Here is a 23,883-nt window from a genome sequence, read left to right as displayed (position 1 = left end):
TTTTTAAATCAAAGAACAGACTAGATAGAAGCTGATTTCTTAAAACGTCTAGTCCCATGATTCCAAAGGGTGCAGTGCCATTTAGAAACCAATAGAGGGTGACACTTCTCTTTCATTTAGAAGGAAATGCCATTTATTTCTAGAAAAGTTGTTTTCAAAAGAAAGATGATATATTGATCTATTCCAATTGATATATTAACAAAATTCACTTTATTAGCTGATACGTCTTCTAATTTGCCAAATTTCCTTTAAAATAACGGCTCCTAAACTACTTCTGACTTTTAAAAATCTTCACACTTTTAATTAACACTAATCACACATACACGATAGAGATCTATGGTACTTTATAATATACTTGTTAGCTGAATTCAGAATTTGATCAGGGCTACAATACAACTTTTATGGGCTGCTTTCTCTATTAAAAATATTAAAAATCATACTGTATGACTCATTTGGTATAAAGACAAATATATCAATAATAACCTAATGTACAATATACACTATTAAATAACAATCTAGTGTATAGTATACACTATGGGATTCCCTAATGGCTCAACAGATAAAGAATGCGTCTGCAATGCAGGAGATGCAGGTTCAATCTCTGGGTTGAGAAGATCTCCTGGAGGAGGAAATGGCAACCTACTGCAGTATTCTTGCCTGGAAAATTCCATGGACAGAGGAGTCTGGCAGGCTACAGTCCATGGGGTTGCAAACAGTCAGGCATGACAGTGTGCACTCACACCCATAATATACACTATAATATATATTTTAACATTTTCTTTAACCTGAAAGTTCACTGTTTTCTTCTGATTTTTAAAAGAAAACAGTTTTATGAACCATCTATGAATATTATGGTCCCTAAGCACTGTACCTACTGTGTATAATGGATCAGGTAGCCCTGAGAATGATATGGAAAAAAACAGAATCACTGCATTATTTTGAGCCAAGAGAAGAAGGGGTGGTCTGCAGCATAAGAATCATGTCTTGCAAGGGTGCCCACTCTCACCACTACTGTTCAACATAGTGTTGGAAGTTTTGGCCACAGCAATCAGAGCAGAAAAAGAAGTAAAAGGAATCCGGATAGGAAAAGAAGAAGTGAAACTCTCACTGTTTGCAGATGACATGATCCTCTACATAGAAAACCCCTAAAGACTCTACCAGAAAATTACTAGAACTAATCAATGAATATAGTAAAGTTGCAGGATATAAAATTAACACACAGAAATCCCCTTGCATTCCTATATACTAACAATGAAAAAACAGAAAGAGAAATTAAGGAAACAATACCATTCACCATTGCAACAAAAAGAATAAAATACTTAGGAGTATATCTACCTAAAGAAACAAAAGACCTATACATAGAAAACTATAAAACACTGATGAAAGAAATCAAAGAGGACACAAACAGATGGAGAAACATACCGTGTTCATGGATTGGAAGAATCAATATTGTCAAAATGGCTATTCTACCCAAAGCAATCTATAGATTCAATGCAATCCCTATCAAGCTACCAACGGTATTTTTCACAGAACTAGAACAAATAATTTCACAATTTGTATGGAAATACAAAAAACCTCGAATAGGCCAAAGTAATCTTGAGAAAGAAGAATGGAACTGGAGGAATCAACCTGCCTGACTTCAGACTCTACTACAAAGCCACAGTCATCAAGACAGTGGGTACTGGCACAAAAGAGAGAAATATAGATCCATGGAACAGAATAGAAAGCCGAGATAAATCCACGAACCTATGGACACCTTATCTTTGACAAAGGAGGCAAGGATATACAATGGAAAAAAGACAACCTCTTTAACAAGTGGTGCTGGGAAAACTGGTCAACCACTTGTAAAAGAATGAAACTAGAACACTTTCTAACACCATACACAAAAATAAACTCAAAATGGATTAAAGATCTAAATGTAAGACCAGAAACTATAAAACTCCTAGAGGAGAACATAGGCAAAACACTCTCCGACATAAATCACAGCAAGATCCTCTATGACCCACCTCCCAGAATATTGGAAATAAAAGCAAAACTAAACAAATGGGATCTAATGAAACTTAAAAGCTTTTGCACTACAAAGGAAACTATAAGTAAGGTGAAAAGACAGCCGTCAGATTGGGAGAAAATAATAGCAAATGAAGAAACAGACAAAGGATTAATCTCAAAAATATACAAGCAACTCCTGAAGCTCAATTCCAGAAAAATAAATGACCCAATCAAAAAATGGGCCAAGAACTAACAGACATTTCTCCAAAGAAGACATACAGATGGCTAACAAACACATGAAAAGGTGCTCAACATCACTCATTATTAGAGAAATGCAAATCAAAACCACAATGAGGTACAATTACACACCAGTCAGGATGGCTGCTATCCAAAAGACTACAAGCAATAAATGCTGGAGAGGGTGTGGAGAAAAGGGAACCCTCTTACACTGTTGGTGGGAATGCAAACTAGTACAGCCCTATGGAAAACAGTGTGGAGATTCCTTAAAAAACTGAAATAGAACTGCCAATATGAACCAGCAATCCCACTTCTGGGCATACACACTGAGGAAACCAGATCTGAAAGAGACACGTGCACCCCAATGTTCATCGCAGCACTGTTTATAATAGCCAGGACATGGAAGCAACCTAGATGCCCATCAGCAGATGAATGGATAAGGAAGCTGTGGTACATATACACCATGGAATATTACTCAGCCGTTAAAAAGAATTCATTTGAATCAGTCCTAATGAGATGGATGAAACTGGAGCCCCTTATACAGAGTGAAGTAAGCCAGAAAGATAAAGACCAATACAGTATACTAACACATATATATGGAATTTAGAAAGATGGTAACGATAACCCTATATGCAAAACAGAAAAAGAGACACAGAAATACAGAACAGACTTTTGAACTCTGTGGGAGAAGGTGAGGGTGGGATGTTTCAAAAGAACAGCATGTATACTATCTATGGTGAAACAGATCACCAGCCCAGGTGGGATGCATGAGACAAGTGCTCGGGCCTGGTGCACTGGGAAGACCCAGAGGAATCGGGTGGAGAGGGAGGTGGGAGGGGGGATCGGGATGGGGAATACGTGTAAATCTATGGCTGATTCATATCAATGTATGACAAAACCCACTGAAATGTTGTGAAGTAATTAGCCTCCAACTAATAAAAAAATTTAAAAAAAAAAAAAAAATAAATGGTAGAAAAGCCCCCCCCCCCAAAAAAAAAAAAAAAAGAATCATGTCTTGGCCCTACTGTGGGGTCTCCAGCCCTCTGCGCTGCTCACAGCTCCAGAATGTCCCTCCTTCCCCTCAGAACTTGGACCCAGACCCTGCACTCTGCAGGAAGTGGCTGATGACAGCCCAGGACCAGCGTGTCCACTTTCAAGACACAGTCTTTCAAATTCAGTTAAGTGTTCTGAATTTGCCACTAGTTTTGACTTGGAATGAAGGTTTCCTCTGTCTGCAGGCAGGTCCATCTGCAGAGCCGACAATGTGACATGTCTGTCATGTGGGTCCTCCTTAACCGAGCAAAGAGATCTTACTTAGGTCTGCGTGGTACCCAAATACATGGTTATTTCAATCAGTTAGACGACTGATTTGCTATTTGAGCATTTGTTTTATGCGATACTAAGTGACTCTTTGCCTATGGTGTTTAGGTATTTTATACATATATATATATATATATACACACACACACATATATATCTTCATTCTGAAAGGCAGATACATGAATGATTATTAAAGAAGCAATGAAGTCAAATGTTTCTCCTCTCTGTCCTCCTTTAAGTACACCCCCATCCTGTATCTATTCATAGGTACCAACAGCTAAAGGAAGATATTTAAGATTTAAACTTTGTACTGAATTCACTCAATGTTACAAATTATTCCAGACACTCCCCTTAGTTGCTGGAGAAGGTGCATTCTCCTCCTTTCCAATGCTTTTAGGTGAGTATAAATGAGATGTACAAACTGAAGTGTTATGTAAGTTATTTCAGCAAATAAGAGACTACTTGGCCAAATGCGAACAGTGGTAAGAATGGAGTAAAATATTTTATTATCTGGTAGGTACTTTAGAAAGTCTCGAAAATTTCCCTTTGTAGAAATAGTTTCTACTAGCAATAAGTTGAATCTCTTTGCTGGGTGGCATTTATCTTTTCAAAGTCAGCTAGGACAAACAATGGTCCTCTGGAGCCTGGAGGCAGAGTTTCCACAAGACGTGAAACTTCGTGTTTTCTGCAGTCTGCGACTCCCAGGCCCTATAGCGCCCGCCATTTTTCTCTAGACTAACTCTATGGAAATTGCAGGCTGAACAGAAGTAATGCTACCAATCATACAAGGGAAACAACTGTAATTGCCAAAGATTGCTCATAAAATATAATAAGCTTTGAAATGTAGGAAGAAAATTCAACTCATTGTTTGAAATCTTGGGAAATTATTCAAAACAACAGCATTCTATATGAGTATGGGGTTTGCAAACTAAAGTTAAAAGAGAATCTTGTAATGTTATTACCTGCCTTAAAAGGAAAACATGTCGTTCATATTTTAGTTTGCTTGATTGGGATAGCTATACTGAAAGCATGAAAGCAAATTAAGTAGTATATTACTTACTCTTAAGAAAAATGGAAACTTTTTCCCATAAAATCCAACTCTGAAGAACTCTGGTTCAAGACGCTGCTGGTCCATAATTTTGTCATACAAAGAGGCTTCCATCATCTAGCAAAGAACAGGGGGTGTTTTAATCATTTTATCTCATTTTTTAGCTCCACCACTTTATAGAAGAGGATATTTCCTCTATAAAAAAAGGAGGACGTCACTTTCGTTCCATTTGCAGAAAAGAAGGTTGACCTCCTTTTCTATGCTTTAAGGCAGAGATCAGCAAACTTACTCTGTAAATGGCCAGACAATAAATATTTCAGACCTTACAAGTCACCTGGTCCCTGTCAAAACTACTCAATTCTGTGAGGTCCACAGGCTGTAGTTTCCTGACCTCTGCTTTAAAGGATCGAGTATATTACTACTTGTTCTCACCAGAGGAAATAATTTCTATGCACGTAGTCTATCAAAATATTTTCTTCATAATAAAAATTAACATGAACTCTTAGAGGCAAAATCTTTCTGGAGAATTCTTGTACTCACCTGAGCATTCAGCTCTCCTAGGTCATGGTAATTCAGGACATCTGGAAGATGTAACCTTGTACAGGTTGAATGGGGATAAACCAACAAATCAAACGGGGCCCATAGTGAAAGTGCTGTGGGAGCTGAAGGCTGTTAACTGTGTCTTTGATGAGGTTGGAAGCATGAAGTACATAAAGATAATGGCTTTCCATTCATGGTATTATCATCCCCAGGGTTTCCAGAGAAAGACTAACATTGCAATTGAAAATATCTCCCCTTTCTCCACTCCCAGTAATAACACCCAAAAGAGCACTTGGCATGAAGTGCAAAGCTTTGGGTTTATAAAAATCTTAGTGACTATGGCACCCAAGAGCCCTCACAGGTAAACATTGTAACCTCGCGTCTGTTCTGGGGACAGGATGCAAAGAGAAGCACAGGGACATTTTTATATGAAACTGCAGTGCCTGCCAAAGCCAGCGTGATGGGCTGAAGTTAAAACAAGGCTTTTCCTCCTTGGTTTTCCTGTTACGAGAAATATCGATGAACTCCTGACATGAAACAGTATGCCCAAAATACAGGGCTGGCTCCTGCCAGAGGAAGAAGTTACTTGTGGTATAAGGGATACTGGGTTGTTAAAGGTTTATGAGTATCATCTCTTATATTGCTACCTTGGAATGAAAAGGTAATATCATCATTTTTTAAAATATATATGTATATGCATATGTATATATAATCTGATGATCCTGTTTAAGAAGCCCTGAAGAGCTTAAATGTAACACGATGATATCACATGTTTGACCTGACAAGAATAAGGATGTGGAGTACCAGAGGGACTTGCTTGAACCTTCAAGAAGAGAAGGTATTGAGTTAGCCAAAGTTCATTTGGGTTTTTGTATGATGTTTCGCAAAAACCCAAGCGAACTTTTTGGCTACCTCAATATAAAAGATTTGGTTTAGGGACACAGAATATTAAACTCCTTGAGCTCTTGGGTACTAAGACCTTGGTTTCAGTTTTAGCAAATAAAAACATATTTCTGAAGCTAAAAAGATTTGATACCTACAGAAGTTAGCCCCCAAATCTTTCAAAATGTGTCAGCTAGCCATTTCTGCTATTTTACTGCACAGATTATGGGACTAAGAATGGAATATTACTGAGATTTGTGTGCAAGTGATAAGCTCTTCCAACAAAAAGTATTAATCCTGTGTTAAATTTTATATTTCAGATGTAGTGTTTAGAATAGATCAACAGCTTACATTTTGCATATTAATCAAAAGCATCACAGAGGTCAACATGCTATTTCTCTGGATAAATAGAGGAGTATGCTTCAGAGGAAAGGTATCTTTCAAAAGCTTTCTACAAGATACATCAAGACGATCACAAAGTTGACTTTCTAGCACCATGTGGGGAAGTTAATCTAAAAAAGGATTCCATAACCTGATTAGGATGCATGCAGGTACCTTACCCTCATCTTGCTCAGGTTTCTGTAATCATAGTAACTTTCATACTGCTCTGCAATCTTCCGGCACAAGATGATGCCGTTCTCCCAACACTGTGGACAAGTGAATGTCATAAATGTTAACAATCTCATGGCATTTACTAATTTCCACCCAGAGGTCAAGAGGGGACCACTCTCAGATGATCAGGTCTTACTTCTTAACCTTTAAAACCTACCCTTAATAGGACCACTGCAATTTTAAGCATGAAAACAGAATGTAATTAACAAGTTCATTATTAAAAATATTTAGAGAGTTGAAAATGATAACCTACAAGTCATTAACATATGGTGCAAAAACAACATTTCATGGTATCATCTCAAAACTATTATCCTGAAGATGTGGTGTACACACACACATATATATTAGACTATTAGTCGACCATCAAAAAGAATGAAATCATGCCATTTGCAACAACATGGGTGGACCTAAAGACTATCACGCTAAGTGAAATAAGTCAGAGAAAGACAAATACCATATGATATCACTTATGTGGAATCTAAAATACAACACATATCAACACACCTGTGAAACAAAAACATACTCACAGACATGGGAACAGACATGTGGTTGCCAAGCAGGGGTGGGGAAGGAATGGATGGATGGATTGGGAGTTTGGGATTAGCAGATGCAAACTAGTACATATAGGATGAATAAACAACAAGGTCCTATTGTGTGACACAGGGAACTATATCCAACATCCCGTGACAAACCGAAATGGAAAAGAATATGAAAAAGAATATATATATATGTACAGATGAGTCACTTTGCTGTACGGAAGAAATTAACACAACACTGTAACTCACTACACTTCAATAAAATGAAAAAAAAAAAAAGTAATAATTTGTAGGTAAAAAATAAACAAAACGATCATGCTGAAATAACTGCAATTCCACAGTGGCCAAGGAGATGAATGAGCAGCCCCTTAGGGCTGGGGTAGGGGGAACTGCCACTGACCCTTAAGGTCCAATTATCCACAGCTGGCTCAGTGGATTCCTTGTTGGCCCAAGTGTACTTGTAAACTGTAAGGGTCTAAGCCAGCTAGTTACTGTCAGCAGAAATGCAAAAATTCTTTGATCTAGCTCAGGTGTCTGCAAATTTTTCCACCAAAGAGTAAATGCTTTAGGTGTTGTGGGCCAAACACCCTTTGTCACAACTGCCATTAAACTACGAAAACATCCGCAGACACATATGAGCTTGGCTGTGTTCCAATAAAACTTTATTGACAACTGAAATATGAATTTCATATAATTTTCACAGGCCAAATACCATTCTTCTTTTGAGTTCTTTTGACCACTTAAAAACGTAAAAGTGATTCTTAGTTTGTGGGCTGAACTGAAACAGGCAGTGAGCTGTTTGACCCGTGGGCCATAGTCTCCAAGTCCTCATAAAGCACAGACTCCTGGGAATGAGCCGAGAGGTTCTGTAACAGCTTATTTTACAGGTGGAAAGTTTACTGTGGGAGGACACAGAGGCATTTCTTTGCTATTAACGCAATGAACAATATGTCAGGGTAGTTAGATAAATAATAGAAGAGGATAGGAAAGAAGCAATTCCCTTGCATCAAATTTTTAGGAGTACCCAATTATGTTTTATAAAAGAATGACAGCCACTGGGTGTATTTTCATTTCCTGTTTAACCTTGGCACTTTGAAAGATATATTTAAATCTAAGACATGTATCACCAAAGCATCCAAGTGTTCAAATCAACTGGGGTCAGATTCACGTGTTTTTTCAAGAGCATTGCAAACCCTTGAAGAGGGAGCAGGTGGCAGGGAGGTGACATGCTGAATTGCTTTATTAGCTCAGGGAGGTTTTCAACACCCCATGGCAACTCTGAGTACATGACGGGATGTCATAAAATTCTGTAAATAAATTTAGTTTCATTTATTTCACCTTAAAAAAAGTGGACTGGGACAGAATACTATGTGCCAGTTTGGGGAGGTAGGGGAGGTGTGATAGGGGTTTTTCAGATAATAAAATGCCTGGATGTTGAAACTTCTAGATGAGGATCTCTCAAGGTGGGGTACAAGTTCATACACACTGGAATTTTCTGGAGTCCTCATTAAAATCGCAGAATCCCCTGGTCCAAGCGAGACCTACTTAATCAGAATTTGCAGGAGTAGAGCCTGGGATCTTAATTTCAGTCAACTCTTGGGAGTTGTTAATGCACTGAAAATTTGAGGGCCCCTGCTTGAAGAGGTGGCCATCAATGAACTAGAAATAAAGGAAATGTGACAGTCACCTTGGGAAGGGACACCGGTGGCTGGGGCCACTTACCTTGCCTCTGTCAAAGTTCTGGATGATGGCGAGGTGCAGGTGCTCCTTGCGCTGCCATTCCGTTTGCATGGGGTAGGTCAGGAACTCCCGGAGGGGCCGGTCAGACCATTCCAGCAGCTCATCATATAACAACAGCGTATATGCAGCCTCTGAAAGACAAGCGGGAAGGTGAGGATCGAGACAGGACCCCAATGCAGCTGGCTCAGGACAAGCTGGATTAAGCACTTTTTTCTGAATTTCACGATACTGAAGAACACATGTCCAGGACATATGCAATGGAAGGTGAATGAATGAGAAGTGCCTCGGGAGATGGAATTACTGGAGACTTGTGTTTGATCTTTTGGTTCTCTTTATCTTCTCTTTCCTTCCCGTCTATGCTTCCCCCTACTGTTCATAGGTACTGGCATAATAAAAATGTTTAAGGATAGCTCTGAAGCTGATGCAAAATGTAGGGGAGACACGCTTTTGTTTGCTGCACAGGTTCCCTGGTGAATCCCGTGGCAGGGGACTATGGGCAGTTTCCACAGGGCACGCTGTGTTGTTTGTTGTTCAGTCACTCTGCCGTCTTCACCCCTTTGCGACCCCATGGACTGCAGCACGCCAGGCTTCCCTGTCCTTCACCATCTCCTGATGTTTGCTCACACTCCTGTTCATTGAATCGGTGATGCCATCCAACCATTTGTTCTCTGTCGCCCCCTTCTCCTGCCTTCAGTCTTTCCCAGCATCAGATTCTTTTCCAGTGAGTCAGCTCTTCACATCAGATGGCCAAAGTATTGAAGCTTCAACATCAGTCCTTTCAATGAATATTGAGGATTGATTTCCTTTAGTATTGATTTGACCCTGCTGGTGTGATCTCCTTGCTGTCCAAGGGACTCTCAAGAGTCTTCTCTAACACCACAGTTTAAAAGCATCAATTCTTTAGCACTCAGCCTTGTTCATGGTCCAACTCTTACATCCTTACATGACTACTAGAAAAACCATAGCTTTGACTATATGGATCTTTGTTGGCAAAAAAAGGGCATGCTGAAGAAATAAAAAATGATAGCTCAATTCTCTTGACTAATAAAAGGCTGAAAAATGTGAATGTGATACAGTGAGTCCCCTATATACAAATGAGTTCTGTTCTGCGAGTGTGTTCTTAAGTGTAATTTGTTCCTAAGTCCACAAAGTTAGCCTAGGTACCCACAAACATAATCAGCTTTATAGTGCTGTACCGTAATAGGTTTGTAATACTTTTCACACAAATAATACATTAAAAAAACACAAAAAAATAAAGAAAACATCTTTAATCTAAAGTGCAGCACCTTGAAAGTACAGTAGTATGGTACAACAGCTGACACACAGGGGCTGGCATCGAGTGAACAGGCAAGAAGAGTTACTCACTGGAGAAGTGAGAGGAGGTGGGAGACAGCAGAGCTGAAGGATCGTCAGCAATAGGAGACGGAGGGCAAGCTGTCATTTCACTCACGCTGACATTGATGGAACACATGTTCACATCTTTGAAAGTTCGTATGTAGGGGACTTATTGGATATGTGTGTGGGGGGTATCAGGGTACAGACAGAATGTAGAAGGGGAAAAGCTAGAGAAAAGCTGAGTTCAGAGAAGAAAAACTTTTAAAATCTTTTAACAGCCAACAGAGAAAGGACCAGAAAAGGTAGAAGTATTGGGTAAGAAGAGTGTGTGTGTGTGAGAGAGAGAGAACAACTGGGTGGGCTGTGTACTCTGACAGCCCCTCTGGCTGGCCCCACAAAGCTTCAGTAATGGTCACTAAAGTCATGACATGTTTGGTGTAGTGAGAATTTCCTGGGGAAGCATGTAAAGGGATGCCATTCTATCCACATGCATAGAAACGGTGACCCACAGGCTTAAGCACGGTTGACAGGTGATGTATTTAATAGGATACTTGCCATTCTGCAGGTCTCTTCTTTTCCTGAGCCATAAATACAGCCAAATACATCAAGAATGGGAACCAGAATTCACTGTCCCTGATGAAAGACTATAATAATTTTTTTCACCTGACACTATAACAGCCAACTTATTTACTAAACTGAATAAAATGATAAAACCCTTATGTTAGGTATCCATTTACCTACCATCCCCACACATGTCTGAAATGACACAGTAGTAACTTTTAATACAATATCCATAAATGGTAATTCTTTTTCTTCACTTATTTGCTTTAAGGATAACTACACATAAGGCTCCTAAGTAACATGTTATGTTCCAGTACTGTGATCTGGCCATCTTAATGTATAAAATATAGCTGTGATAAGAAAGGCCTGGGTCCCATCACTATTCTCTTGTCTCTTAAGTGTAGAAGTCCTATAAGGCACAGGTTCTGGCTGGGTCTGCCTCTAATTACCTTTGGTGAGCTCAACCCAGTAACTTCAACGATTGCAGCAAAACTTTTCATCACCCACCAGCAGTCTCTTATCCCCCAGCATCCAGTGTGTAAGCTGTTACTAATACAAGTTTTCTTTACTGTAAATGATCACATTGCTCCCATGATTAAAACAAGTCAATGATTTTCAGTAACTATTAACAATAGAATGAATTTAGACTTCCTAAAGTGACACAGAAGGCCGCCCATGATCTGGTCCCTCCACTCACATTTTCCCAATGTCCCCACTTATGATGGGTAAGAAGGAGCCTGCTACTATGAGCCTGCTACTGTCTCCCTAAAAAGCATCCAGTCCCCTGACCCCATCATCACTTTTGCTGAATGAAACTGATGCATCCTGATCCAGAGGTGGCTGCCTGTCAGGGACACAGGTGCCTTCCACTGCATGGGCACGGGGCAGGCCCTTTCCTGGGGTGAGACGGACAGAGCGAATGTCTGCTGGAGGGTGTCGATTAATCAGTGGATGTAGAAGCAGCCAAATCTGCCATGACGTGGGTTGCCATGGAAGACTGCTTTGCAGGGGACAAGACAGATGATGATGATAACAAGATCATCAGAGCTGTGCCTATTTGAACAGCATCCTCATTTTCCCTGAGGCCTCCTGAGATCACTTCCTAATCTTTAATTATCCACATACTCTTATAATGCCAAGCATCTAAGAAAACCCTAAGGGCATCTTTGTTTTTCTGTCCACACTCTTTGCTCCTGTCACCTGAACAAACTACGACTCCTCTCCCTTATCACACCAACCCACACCTGGGGTCCTTCATAGCCTGTTCCTTCAAGCCTTTAGTTGCTGAATAATTCCTATTTTCTCTTAATGACACAGCTCCAGAATGATCATCTTTGCCTCTCAGATTTCTTTTGTATCTCCCTGAGCTCTCAAAAAATATCCTTGAGATTAACCATGCCACAGTGTAAAGGTGGAATAGTGAGTGGGGAGGTCAGAGGGAACCCCTTCCCACATCTCAGCTGCCCGCAGGGAGGGACCAAAAGGGCAATGAAGGTCAAATTCACACAGAGAGAAAGTAGCATAGTGGTGCCAGAGACGGGGGAGGGGAAAATGGGAAGTTACTGTTTAATGCATACAGGGTTTCAGATTGGGTGGATGAAGAAGTTCTGGAGACAGATGGTGGTGATGGTGGCCCAACAACATGAATGCACTTAATGGCCACTGAAGTGTACACTGAAAAATGGGTAAGACGGCAAATTTTATGTTATGTACATTTTGCCACAAGAAATAAAATGACAAAAGGGGGGAGTAATGAAGTGTTTCTAATCTGTAAACTGCTGTTCAAGTAATGTTTGCCCTGGAAAGGTCCAAGGGATGGCTGGAAGGTCAGGTGTGGGTGAGCTGCCCCTGAGAAGGGTGGGAAGAAGTAACTACTCGCAGGTTTTTTGGTACAGTTCTTCTGTGTATTCTTGCCACCTTAATCTCTTCTGTTTCTGTTAAGTCCTTGGTGTTTCTGTCATTTGTTGTATACATCTTTGCATGAAATGTTCCCTTGGTATCTCCAATTTTCTTCAGGAGATCTCTAGTCTTTCCCATTTTATTGTTTTCCTCTATTTCTTTGCATTGTTCACTTAAGAAGGTTTTCTTATCTCTCCTTGCTTTTCCCTGGAACTCTGCATGGCAGAAAGCGAAGAGAAACTAAAGAGCCTCTTGATGAAGGTGAAGGAGGAGAGGGAAAAGGCTGGATTAAAACTCAACATTCAAAAAACTAAGATCAAAGCATCCAGTCCCATCACTTCATGGTACAGAGATAGGGAAAAAGTGGAAACAGTGGCTGATTTTATGTTCTTGGGCTCCAAAATCACTGCAGATGGAGACTGTAGCCATGAAATTAAAACATGCTTGCTCTTTGGATGAAAAGCTATGACAAACCTAGACAGTGTGTTAAAAAGCAGAGACATCACTTTGCTGACCAAGGTCTGGTTTAGTCAAAGCTATGTTTTTTCCAGTAGTCATGTATGGATGTGACAGTTAGACCATAGAGAAGGCTGAGTGTCAAAGAATTGATGCTTTTGAACAGTGGTGCTGGAGAAGACTCTTGAGAGTCCCTTGGACAACAAGGAGATCAAACCAGTCAATCCTAAAGGAAATCAACCCTAAATATTCATTGGAAGGACTGATGCTGAAACTGAAGCTTCAATACTTTGGCCACCTGATGTGAAGAGCTGACTCACTGGTAAAGAACCTGATGCTGGGAAAGATTGATGACAGGAGGAGAAGGGGGTGACAGATGATGAGATAGTTGGATGGCATCACCAACTCAATGGACATGAGTTTGAGCAAACTCCAGGAGATAATGAAAAACAGGGAAGCTTGTTGTGCTTCAGTCCATGGGGTCACAAAGAGTCAGACATGACTTTAGTGAATGAACAACAACTGGCAGGCCAGCAGAGTAAGCTGACAAATGACCGGTGGGTGACGTGGGAAAGTGTGAAAGCAAGTTACACCTGGATCAGAATTTGATTCCAGAAGATAATGATGTATATCAGGGGTAAACGGTGTGTGTGAAGGAAACTGCAGAAAACGTTCATTAAAGGAAACGTATGCCTCCGAGGTGTCAGCAATAGACTACTGAGGTTTTTGGAAAACATCGGCACATCAAGGATGTTTTATTACAATATGTTGCATGTTTATTCCTATGTATCTTTAGAAGACTGTATTACATACTGAAAAGAGAAAGATGACTCACATCCAAAATTATGAACAATGTATTTAAAAGTGTTTATAATTTTGAACAAAAGGCCATCTCACATAATTAAATATGGGCCATCTCATTCCATCATTTTGAGAATTGCACAGGGAAGATATCAATATGCAGAAAGAAGTAACACAGGATAAATGTGGAGACAAATCATGCAATGGAGGGCATTGTCACAGACGGCTGGAAGGGATTAAGCCATAAGAAACAAATCCTGTAAAGACAGAAGTTTTTCCATCAATTCCACTTTCTCCAAGGACCCACAGAAATGAGGACAGAGGAGAAATGAGTAAAATGTTATATGGGAAAATAACTTATTTCTTATGGCTTTGGGGAAACATAAAAACTCCAAGTTGAGTAAACAAATTAAAGAAAAAAGATTTACACATTTTCAAAATATAAGGTGACAGATTTGGAGTTTCAGAAAACCAAAATATATCTGTTACATATCTGCAAGAGCTTGTCCTCACTTCCCTGTCTTATTTCTTCTGTTTTTTTTTTTTTTTTTTTTTTTATGGGCTTCAAAATTAAACAAGTCTACTAGATTGTTTTCACAGATAAAAAAACAAAAAACAGGTTCACCATTTTTCTAATATTAGCTACAAACTACTTTAAAATGACTACTTAAACTTCTAGACAACAGAGTCAGCTAAAAAATCTTGGTTTATTTAATTAAGACTATCAGGACGTCTGTGTGAGGAGATACTGGGGCTTCCTTGGTGGTTAAGGAATTAACAATATTAAAGGAGGAAAATCTGCTCTTGGGGTGTTAAAATCTGAGTGCATTCTTAGTGATGCATTTATCTAAATCTCACAGCACTAGGCACTAATCTACGAACTGAGGAGACTAAGAAGAAAATATCATCTCTGTCCTCAAGGAATTTACCCTTCAACTAAAGATCTCTCAACCTACCTACCTACCTGCTTGTCAACACTCACACACACACACACATTTGTTATATAACTATGAATAAAATGATATGATAAATACTTGAATGGAAACCTGAAAAAACTGCAATGGGAAAAGAGTAGGAAACATTAATTCAGCCCATGGCAGGGGGTGCAAGCTCATGGAATTGGTGAGGGAGAGAGAAGGAAGATAAAGACTTCATGAAAAAGATGACATAGGAGCTGGCTCTGAAGGATAAAAAGAACGAACACAGTATTAGAGGTAAACAAGAATACATTAGGCTGAATGGACAGGTGTTGCTTCAATTGTTATGGGCCTTGAATAAAGACTTTGAGCTTTACTTTGTAGAAGACATGAATTGATAGCGTTACTTCTAGAGAAGGGGGTGACAGTTTTTTCTCAAAGGATCAGACAGTTAAAAATTTAGGCTTGTAGGACACACAGTCTTTGTTGCAACTACTCAACTACGCCATTTGAGTGCTGCAGCAACCATACACAATATGTAATTAAGTGGGTGTGGCTGGAGTTTTAATAAAACATTCTTTAAAAAATCAAACGACAGGGCTGCAGGTTGAAGTTTACTGATCCCTGCTCTAGTGAATAACTCGGGATAGTTAAGCAGCAGTACAAGAGAGAGACAATGAAAGCCTGATTGGGGCAGTGAAACTGGAAACAATAAGAAAGGATATGGCTTTCATTTTTAGGAAGCAGAACCAATAGCACCTCATGAATGGGAGGTATCAAAGATATCATAAAGGTCTCCAGTCTGAGTCAAGAACTGGGAACTTTTAACTTTTAAGCAATGCTCTTAACTGATATAGTGGAACCGTAGCTAGAGGCATGCTTAAATCCTGGGAACATGAGCATCACTTCAGAAAGCGTTCCTTTACTCTTTCAAAGCTGGGGGAGGAACCAAGATTCAGGAGTTCCTTGGAAGAACAGCATGCCAAAACACTAAGATTTGTAATTTCTAAATCCAATTAAGGGGTTCTCATTCTGGTTAAGATGTGGTATGCACATTTTAGTGTATTTTTCTCACTGATTCAACTAAAAACCCAAGACAGAAAATATAAAGCAACTATTAGAGAATTCTGAAAAGTAAACGAGAAGGTAGACAGAACAGGAAAATCAATACTCAAAGGAGGATGACAGAGTGGTGAGCTCCTGGTTTTTACCTTTTTGCCTTTTATATCTCCAGGCTTAGCCTTCCCTGTTTCTTGTAACTTCGAATGGAAAACAGACAGAAAAAGCTCCTCTAGTCAGAGAACTGGGAAAAGGACCTTCTGTGCGATGGAGTACTTTGTGTTCTTCTGGTCCACTCTGAGACCCAGGAACAAAGCTGCAAACCCGCACTGTGACATGAGGGGCAGTCACAGTGGCAGCTTCCATCTTTCTGTTTTCTTTCACTGCCTTCCCCCTACCAGGGAGGCCGACTATACATAGTAGATCATAGTGTGGAGGATCAAATCTCGGCTCTGAGTCCTCGGCTCTGATTAAGCGAGAGTATCGGGAAAAGGAGCCCTTGCGAGATGCTAAGAGTGAGAAAGATCAGAGAGAGCAAGGAGATGGAGAAAGGAATTTTCAAATTATGTGTATGACTTCCTGGGCTCACCCTTAAGCTGTACATGTATAGAATGAATCAGAATCAACATAACAAAACTTTTGATAAATGAACTATGGTATAGATAACTGTCCTTGTCCCAGGCTCTCCCCAGGGGGCACACAGCAGGAAAGACCACGGAAGTGCAGCAAAGGCTTTGAAAACTAAACTGACCTTCAAAAGGTAACTCGGGACTTTAAGTCTGAACTTAGCTGGATTGATTTTCTGAAGATTTTAACAAAACCCAGAATCTCACAGTATTCAAAATGTCTGGGATACAATCCAAAATTACTTGACATTCAGAGAACCAGGAAAACTAAATAAATCTCAGAGGGAAAAAGCAATTAACAGATGCCAACTCTAAGATGATTCAGTTGTTGAAATTATAGGCAAATACTATGAAACAGCTATTATAACCGTGCTACTTGAAGTAAAAGTGAACACTTGTGAAATAAAGAGAAAAATACAAATTTTGCAAAGCCATTGAAGCTATTAAAAATAACTAAATAAACTTTTAGACAAATAATAAAAAATTAAAAAAATTAAAAGTTCACTGGAAGGGCTCCGTAGTTGAATGGAAATGATAAAGAAGAGCCAATGAACTTGAAAATGGATAAATGGAAATTATCCAATCTGAAAAACAGAAAGAATAAAAAAATTGAACCCCCCCCCACAAAACAGCACCCCAGGAAATTATAGAACAACACCAAATGGTCTAACATCCATAAAACTGGAGTACCAAAACAGAGAATCAGTGCAGAAAATATATTTGAAGAAATAATGCCTGAACATTTCCCAAATTTGGTGAAAGAAATGTTTAGAGATCCAAGAGGCTCAGCAAACCCAACCAGGATAGACTTTAAAAAAACCATGCTGATATATATATATCATAATTGAAGTGCTGAAAACCAAAGTCTTAAAGGCAACCAGAGAAAATTACACATTACATACAGGGGAACAATTTAAATGACTATAGCTCTCATCAAAAACAATGGAGGCCAAAAGAAAATAAAAGTTTTAAAGTACTGATACAAAGACACTGTCCAACTGTATCCAGCAAACATTTCCTTCAGGGATAAAGGTAAAATAAAGATGAAGGACAACTAAGAATTCTTCACTACTAGATCTGTTCTAAAAGAAATACTATAACAAGCTCTGGAGGTTGGATGAAAATGTTAAGAGGAAAACTGAGAATTTCATGAGTGAAGAAAGAGCAACAGGAATGGTAAATATCTGAGTAAATACAATAGATAATTTTTATCCTCTTAAATTCTTTAAAATAGGTATGACTTAAAAATTATGACACTATCCAATGGATTTCTCAATGTACATACATGTATGCTTATGACTATTACAATGTCCAGTGGGGAGGTTGTAAAGTTCCTATATTTAACTTGAAGTGGTGAAATACTAACTCTAAACGGACTGTGAAAAGCTAGGTGTGTATTTTATAAACCACTCAAAAACCAATCCCAAAACCAACTCCTAAAAAATTATGTAAATAGATACAGTAAAGAAAAAACATATATATTCCAGTTCCAAATTCCAATTTTAAAAGGAGAAATGGTTGAGTCTTCAGCTCTAATTTAAAAAACAGAGGAATTATATTTAATATAACAGTGACCAGCCCACTTCCCCCAACTCAAGTCAAAAGACACAATTACCTGTGAAATTCTGTGCTTTGAGGTGCAGATCATAGAGTTTGTGGATGTAGCGTATATACATCTCTTCCTTGTTCAGTTCAGTCTTATAGAAGTTCTAAGAGAAAAAAAAAAAGAGTGTAAGTATGGATAATTTTTCAACAGTTAGGTTGGCAGGTATCTACCCTTTACTCTGCTTGAAGTTTCATGTCTTGAACCAAGAAAACAGACAAATTTTTCATACAAATGTCTTACAAAATTAAGTAAGGGACACAGTCATTCATGTATATACATATATATTTGACATTTCTTTCATTTTATTTTGGCTGTGCCGCATGGCATGTGGAATCTCAGTCCCCTGACTAAGGATAGAACCCGCACTCCCTGCATTGTTAGCGCAGTCTTAACCTTTGGACTGCCAGTCAAGTGCAAAAGACAGTGACATATCTTTAATTCAACACTGTCTGTATTAAAAATTACCTATCAATAACTGGATAGACTGGTAACTCCTGGGAGGATGTTATTACCACTGATTCACATTTCTTTTGTTACTTTCTACTGTTTTTTGGTTAAGTTTAACTGCCAATGAACTACTCTAAAAATTCAACTAAAATATTAAAAATATGTTAAGATATTAACCTATTTATTACATTTGATCACTGACAGTCAAAGGATAATTTCTTTCATCTTAAAATTATTTTATGGTGAATTAAAGGTTTCCAGTTTATGACTACAACATAAAGGGATTTGTAAGAGATTTTATTTCAAATTATTGCTACAAGGGCACGCTTACTGGAAATATTTGGTTTATGAAAACAAAGTATCTGGATCTTATTTAAACTTCTCTAAAATGTTTAACATCCACCATCAAAAACTCAACTTTGACTTAACTGAACACATTATGTTGTCATTTTAAATGTTTGCATTACAGGTCGCCACATCTATTTCTTTATCAATATCAATTTTCTAATATAGGAAGTATGTTAGCCCTCACTGAACTTTGTAAACATAGGAGCAAAAGTGTAAGAAGTTGGAATTCAGCAAAAGCATGAGGCTGTGAGGCTCTGTATAAGGCTCCTTCAGCAAGCAGATCACTGCAGATATTATGAAATCTCTGCTTACAGCCATCTGAACTACTATCATTACTATTGCTATTATTGTGACAGATGCTACTTGGTGTGGAGAATGAAAAATGAATAGTGATGGGGAGACAAATCTGTTGACTTGAAGGAGTAACAGGATTTTCTAGGGGGAAAGGCCAGGAATTGTAAACATTTCTAAAGTTGATTAGCTAGAGAGGGCTTTGGTTACAGACCAAACTAGCCAGTGTGGCTGCTTAACTGTGCTTGGGCTTGAAGCCTGAGGGCCTCCTGTCAATGTAGTTTGTGGCCACTACCCAACAGGGATCCATTCTTCAATATGAGGACTCATCTAATTTCAAGAAGCTGACATGTAGTTGAATGCATCATAGAAAAATATCTCCTCCAATTTATACCATTATCCCTTCCCTTTCCTCTTGTGTCCTGTAGATCTTGGGTGGCACTAATCTTGGGTGGCTTGCCAGGTGGCACTAATCGTAAAGAACCCAGCTGCCAATGCAGGAGACATAATAGACCTGGGCTCAATTCTTGGGTTGGAAAGATCTCCAAGAGGAGGGCGCAGCACCCTACTCCAACATTCTTGCCTGGAGAATCCCATGGACAGGAGGCTGGTAGGCTACAGTTTCCTGTAGATCTTAGCATTCTTTAAAAAGCTAAGTAAACAATGCTCTTTACCTCTCTCTTATTATAACCAAAATCATTTTAATTAGCAAGAATTATTGTACCATAAACATAAATCTAACCACTCAATAGCAGACCTTTACATTATTAAACAATGTTTTGTTTTGTTTTTTCCCAATAGCTTTCTGGTAAGAAGCAGATTTCTTTGGGAACAAAATAACTGATCATTCTGTAAATGAATAATAGTTCTTTAAAAAAAAAAGAAAGAAAAGATATCTCCAGTCAGCAGATGAGTCTCTTTCATGTATGTCTGGCAAAACTAGTGACAGAAAGAACAAAACAATAATTAATTTCCTAGTTTTAGTCATGTCAAAGATTACACATTTTTAGCAGTCTAATACTACCGTTTAACTCAGAGCTTGTAGAGAAAGTCAGAGTTCCTCTGAAGACAATCTGGAATTGATCTTTCCAAAGAGTTAAGAAAAATCTCCAGGAGGAAGTGAGTGATTAAAGAGAAGCATATTGCAGCTAGAAAACATCAGAAAACTTTCCATATGGAGTATAAGCTAAAAAGATCAGCTTCAGAGCTATATATTCGGTCCTTTAATAATAAGTATTCCTGTGCAGTTGAAATTAAAACAGTGTTCAAAATGTTAGCATTTCCTATAAGGACTATTCTTGGTCAGTGCAAAACTAACAAGATAGATTCTTTGTCTCATGTGAACACTGATGGGGGCCACAGATTTTATTGTCTCTGGCTCATTCCTCCTGGGAAACTAGAGTAAACACATGTAGGTCAAGAGTATTCAGTCTTTCATCTGAGGAAATGATATCTTCTGTTTATACCAGTTGAGGAAATGGACCCAGAGTCTACACTTAAGAGTGTACTTCCCAAGGTCACAGAAGGTGCTGTGAAAGCAGATGGAGACAATGGAAGACGATTCCTTCGGGAAAAGGTAAAGGCTTTCCTTTGAGGTTATTTATGAGATTTCGGGCTTGGAGCTGGGGAAGAGCCAGGATTAAGGAGACAGGCTGAGAAAACCTGAAGACGACAGAGTACTTGGCTTCTTTCCTCAAATACTGACGTACAAGCAGAGACACGGAAGGAGATCAGGCTGAGGACCTTGACCACGGCCAAAGGCTGGCAAACAGTGGGGAAACCACAGAAAGGAAATTTAGAAGTGGGAATGACTCTGCTCAAGGTTAGACATTAAGTGCCAAGAGGAGAGGTAATGGGCTGACCCCATGAGCTTGGCCTGATGGCCTGCAGGTTACTATTGGGTCTGATGATAAAAATTATGGAAGAAACTGCATAACAAGAGGTGGCCTGACAAAGGATACTCAGATCTCACTATTTTTAGCACCTGGTATCAGAGGTGGGATGTAACAATTAAATGCAAAAATGAGGAGGAAGTGGTGGGTGTGGTTAAAAAAAAAAGGATAAAGTCATATACTCAGTGATGAACAGTACAGTGAGAAAAGAAATAAAGGAAAAAGATAGTCCTAAGAAAGTTAAAATTCTGAGTTCTGAAGAGGGACTGTGAGGGGAATAAACAAAACAAAACAAAAAAATCTGAAATCAATGAGCTAAGACAAGACAGAATCAGATTGGGGAAAAAACAAAATTTTAAGGTGCAGACAAATAGTGAACAAAAAGGCATGGATGTAAGAGACTCGTGGATCAGAGTAAGAATTAGAATTGTTTGTGCAAATACTTAGGATAGATGATGAGGTATACCTATTCTGCGAAATAAGAAAAAGAAACCATGATATATACAAATTTAGAACCAGAAACAGTCACAGAGTATGCTTGCATTTTAAATCTGATCAATGTAAATTATTAAAAGCATCAATTTATCCTACACCTAAATTTGAAAAAGGAATGTAAATGTATAGTCCTTCTTTTGCTCTGTACTGAGAATACCATTCTATTTGATAATTAGTTATGAGAAATTTCAGGATAAATTTTGTGTTCCTAGAACTGTTCTGCTGTAGCCTATTATCCTTACGATACTGATTTTTATTTTCAAAAATTTCTTGTTTGGATGAGAAACTATATGGTTATCCCAGGTATAGTCCAAACTTTAACCACAGATGGCTTTAATTTGCAAAGATGCTATAGAGTGAAAATATGTGTGTTAAACAGAAAACTGTCATTTGTTCAGAAAGGAACATTAATATTTATTAAAATCTAGAATAAATATAAGCAGGGTAGAAAGGAACTGTTTACACAGAAGTGAAAAGACCTTTTCCCAGGGACATCATCCTTTTTCCTAGGAGAGCAACAAAGGACTCCAGGGCAGAAAAGCGAGACAAGAGGGAGAAGCTGGCATCACCCTGGGATCTTACAGTGGGTACTTTCTGCAACACTGGGGAGCTGAGAATTCTCTAGCATTTAATTCAAACTAAAGCAAAGAACACTTCTAAACTCTTCTAAGAAATACTCAGATAAAGACACACTGTGGTGGAAAAACAAACAAGACATAGAATCTCTGAGAAAAAGCAAACATTAGAATGCAAGGAGGAAAAGGGAAGTCATTGACTAACCAGGAGGCTCACGGTGCAGCCAATCTTTTTGCCATCTACCTCGCCCATTTTCATGCAGTCCCTGAAAACAAGAAGCAAGAGTCAGAACTCAGAACTTCCTTCCTAAGGGCAAACAACAGTTTGTTCTTCTAGGGGAAAAAAGGAAACTGTCAGAGACTACAGGCTATTTGCAAGTTGCTGTTTGGATCAAGGAGGCCAGAGCCCCAAGAGGCTTGGGGTTTGGTGGGGGGCGGTGGTCAGACCCTCCCTGAGCACCAGTGTGACTGTAGATTTCACTTCCAGGTGGGCTGTGCCCTCTCTCAACAGACTAAGGAAGAGGAGGAGTGAGGGGATGTTGTGACACACCTTTTACTGGGCTGAAAAGGAGCCGGTCAGCCAGGCCATCAGCAGTAACAATGAGGCTTTTTTTCTTAAAATACCATGCGTTTAAGTGGGATGACCTGCTTCAACAGTTTAGATCACTTCAAAATAAAAAAATCATGTCTCTGAAAGGTAACGGTGTGAGTTTCATTCCCTCTCTCCTTCTATAAGAAAGCAGCATGGTTATACAATTCCTTGTTACAACATCGTCACACTAAGATGAATGGGTCTGTTGATTCTAATGGGTGAGTTTCAAAAACAGCAACAAAGGATTTCCTTAATAACAGGACTCTCTCAATTTACTCAAACTTTAAAAGACCTGCCGTAAACCCCAGAACAAAACATTAAAAAAGGAAAAACAAACACAGAGGAAACTGAGCTAGCTAGTTAAAAGTCCACTATTTTACTGCACAAGGTTCCATGGTCTGATTATCAGTTCTTTGAGTGATTAACTCAAGTGCAACTGTATTCTGACTCTTCTACTTCCTAACTGGAGCGCAGTGTATCTGGGAAACAGGGCTTACCTGTAATCTAACAACCTCTCCATCAGCCGAGTTACAGTGGCGATTAAGGAAACGCCACTTTCTCTCCATGTTTCCCGCTCAATTTTCTTTAGTAGACTGGAAAAGAAAGAACCCAGGGCATTTTCAACATTTATTTTTATCAGTCACCATGACAACCATTTTACTTTCATCAGTACCTTAAATGCCTTAGCAACCACCGCAACATCTCACAAGTACCACGATGCAAACAATGTCTTACCTAGGATAGGGACCAAAGAGTGGAATTCTAATCCAGGAAGCATTGACAAAGCAAATCGATTTTCAGATTATCCAAGTCATCAAATACGAACACATGCATATAAATCATACTTTCAAAATATGCAAGCACCTCAGAGCTCAAAGACATTGTTTCCTAGCTTCTCTCTTCCACTAATATTAGAGGCTTGTGCCTTCCCACAGCAAACAACATTGAGAAAAGCAAAAACAGAAGTGCCTCAAAGTTTACTTTTAAGTAAGATCTTGCTTTAGTCACACGAAAATGTTTTCCTACCTCTCAGTGGAATGCATCTTCATCCAAGCAATTTTACTGCAATGCAACTGCTA

General features: G+C 38.9%; 1 protein-coding gene across 3 annotated transcripts in view; it reads right to left on the bottom strand.

Annotated features, from left to right (window-relative positions):
* DOCK4 (dedicator of cytokinesis 4) overlaps positions 1–23,883 on the bottom strand; it is a 471,517-nt gene that overhangs the window by 40,255 nt on the left and 407,379 nt on the right. For 2 of the 3 annotated variants that reach the window (XM_043463173.1, XM_043463171.1), the window contains exons 33-39: positions 23,540–23,566; positions 23,302–23,397; positions 22,418–22,478; positions 18,174–18,267; positions 8,887–9,035; positions 6,577–6,663; positions 4,607–4,711 (exon numbers count right to left, since the gene is read on the bottom strand). In XM_043463173.1, the coding sequence (XP_043319108.1) occupies positions 4,607–4,711; positions 6,577–6,663; positions 8,887–9,035; positions 18,174–18,267; positions 22,418–22,478; positions 23,302–23,397; positions 23,540–23,566 (619 nt within the window). The remainder of the gene's footprint in view (positions 1–4,606; positions 4,712–6,576; positions 6,664–8,886; positions 9,036–18,173; positions 18,268–22,417; positions 22,479–23,301; positions 23,398–23,539; positions 23,567–23,883) is intronic. The other variant, XM_043463172.1, reaches the window with a different exon arrangement.

The sequence above is a fragment of the Cervus canadensis genome, chromosome 3, assembly GCF_019320065.1.
Source record: "Cervus canadensis isolate Bull #8, Minnesota chromosome 3, ASM1932006v1, whole genome shotgun sequence".
In the NCBI taxonomy this organism is placed as follows: Eukaryota; Metazoa; Chordata; class Mammalia; order Artiodactyla; family Cervidae; genus Cervus; species Cervus canadensis.
Note: the sequence above shows the minus strand (reverse complement) of the source record. Positions and strands in the feature narration are given on the sequence as shown.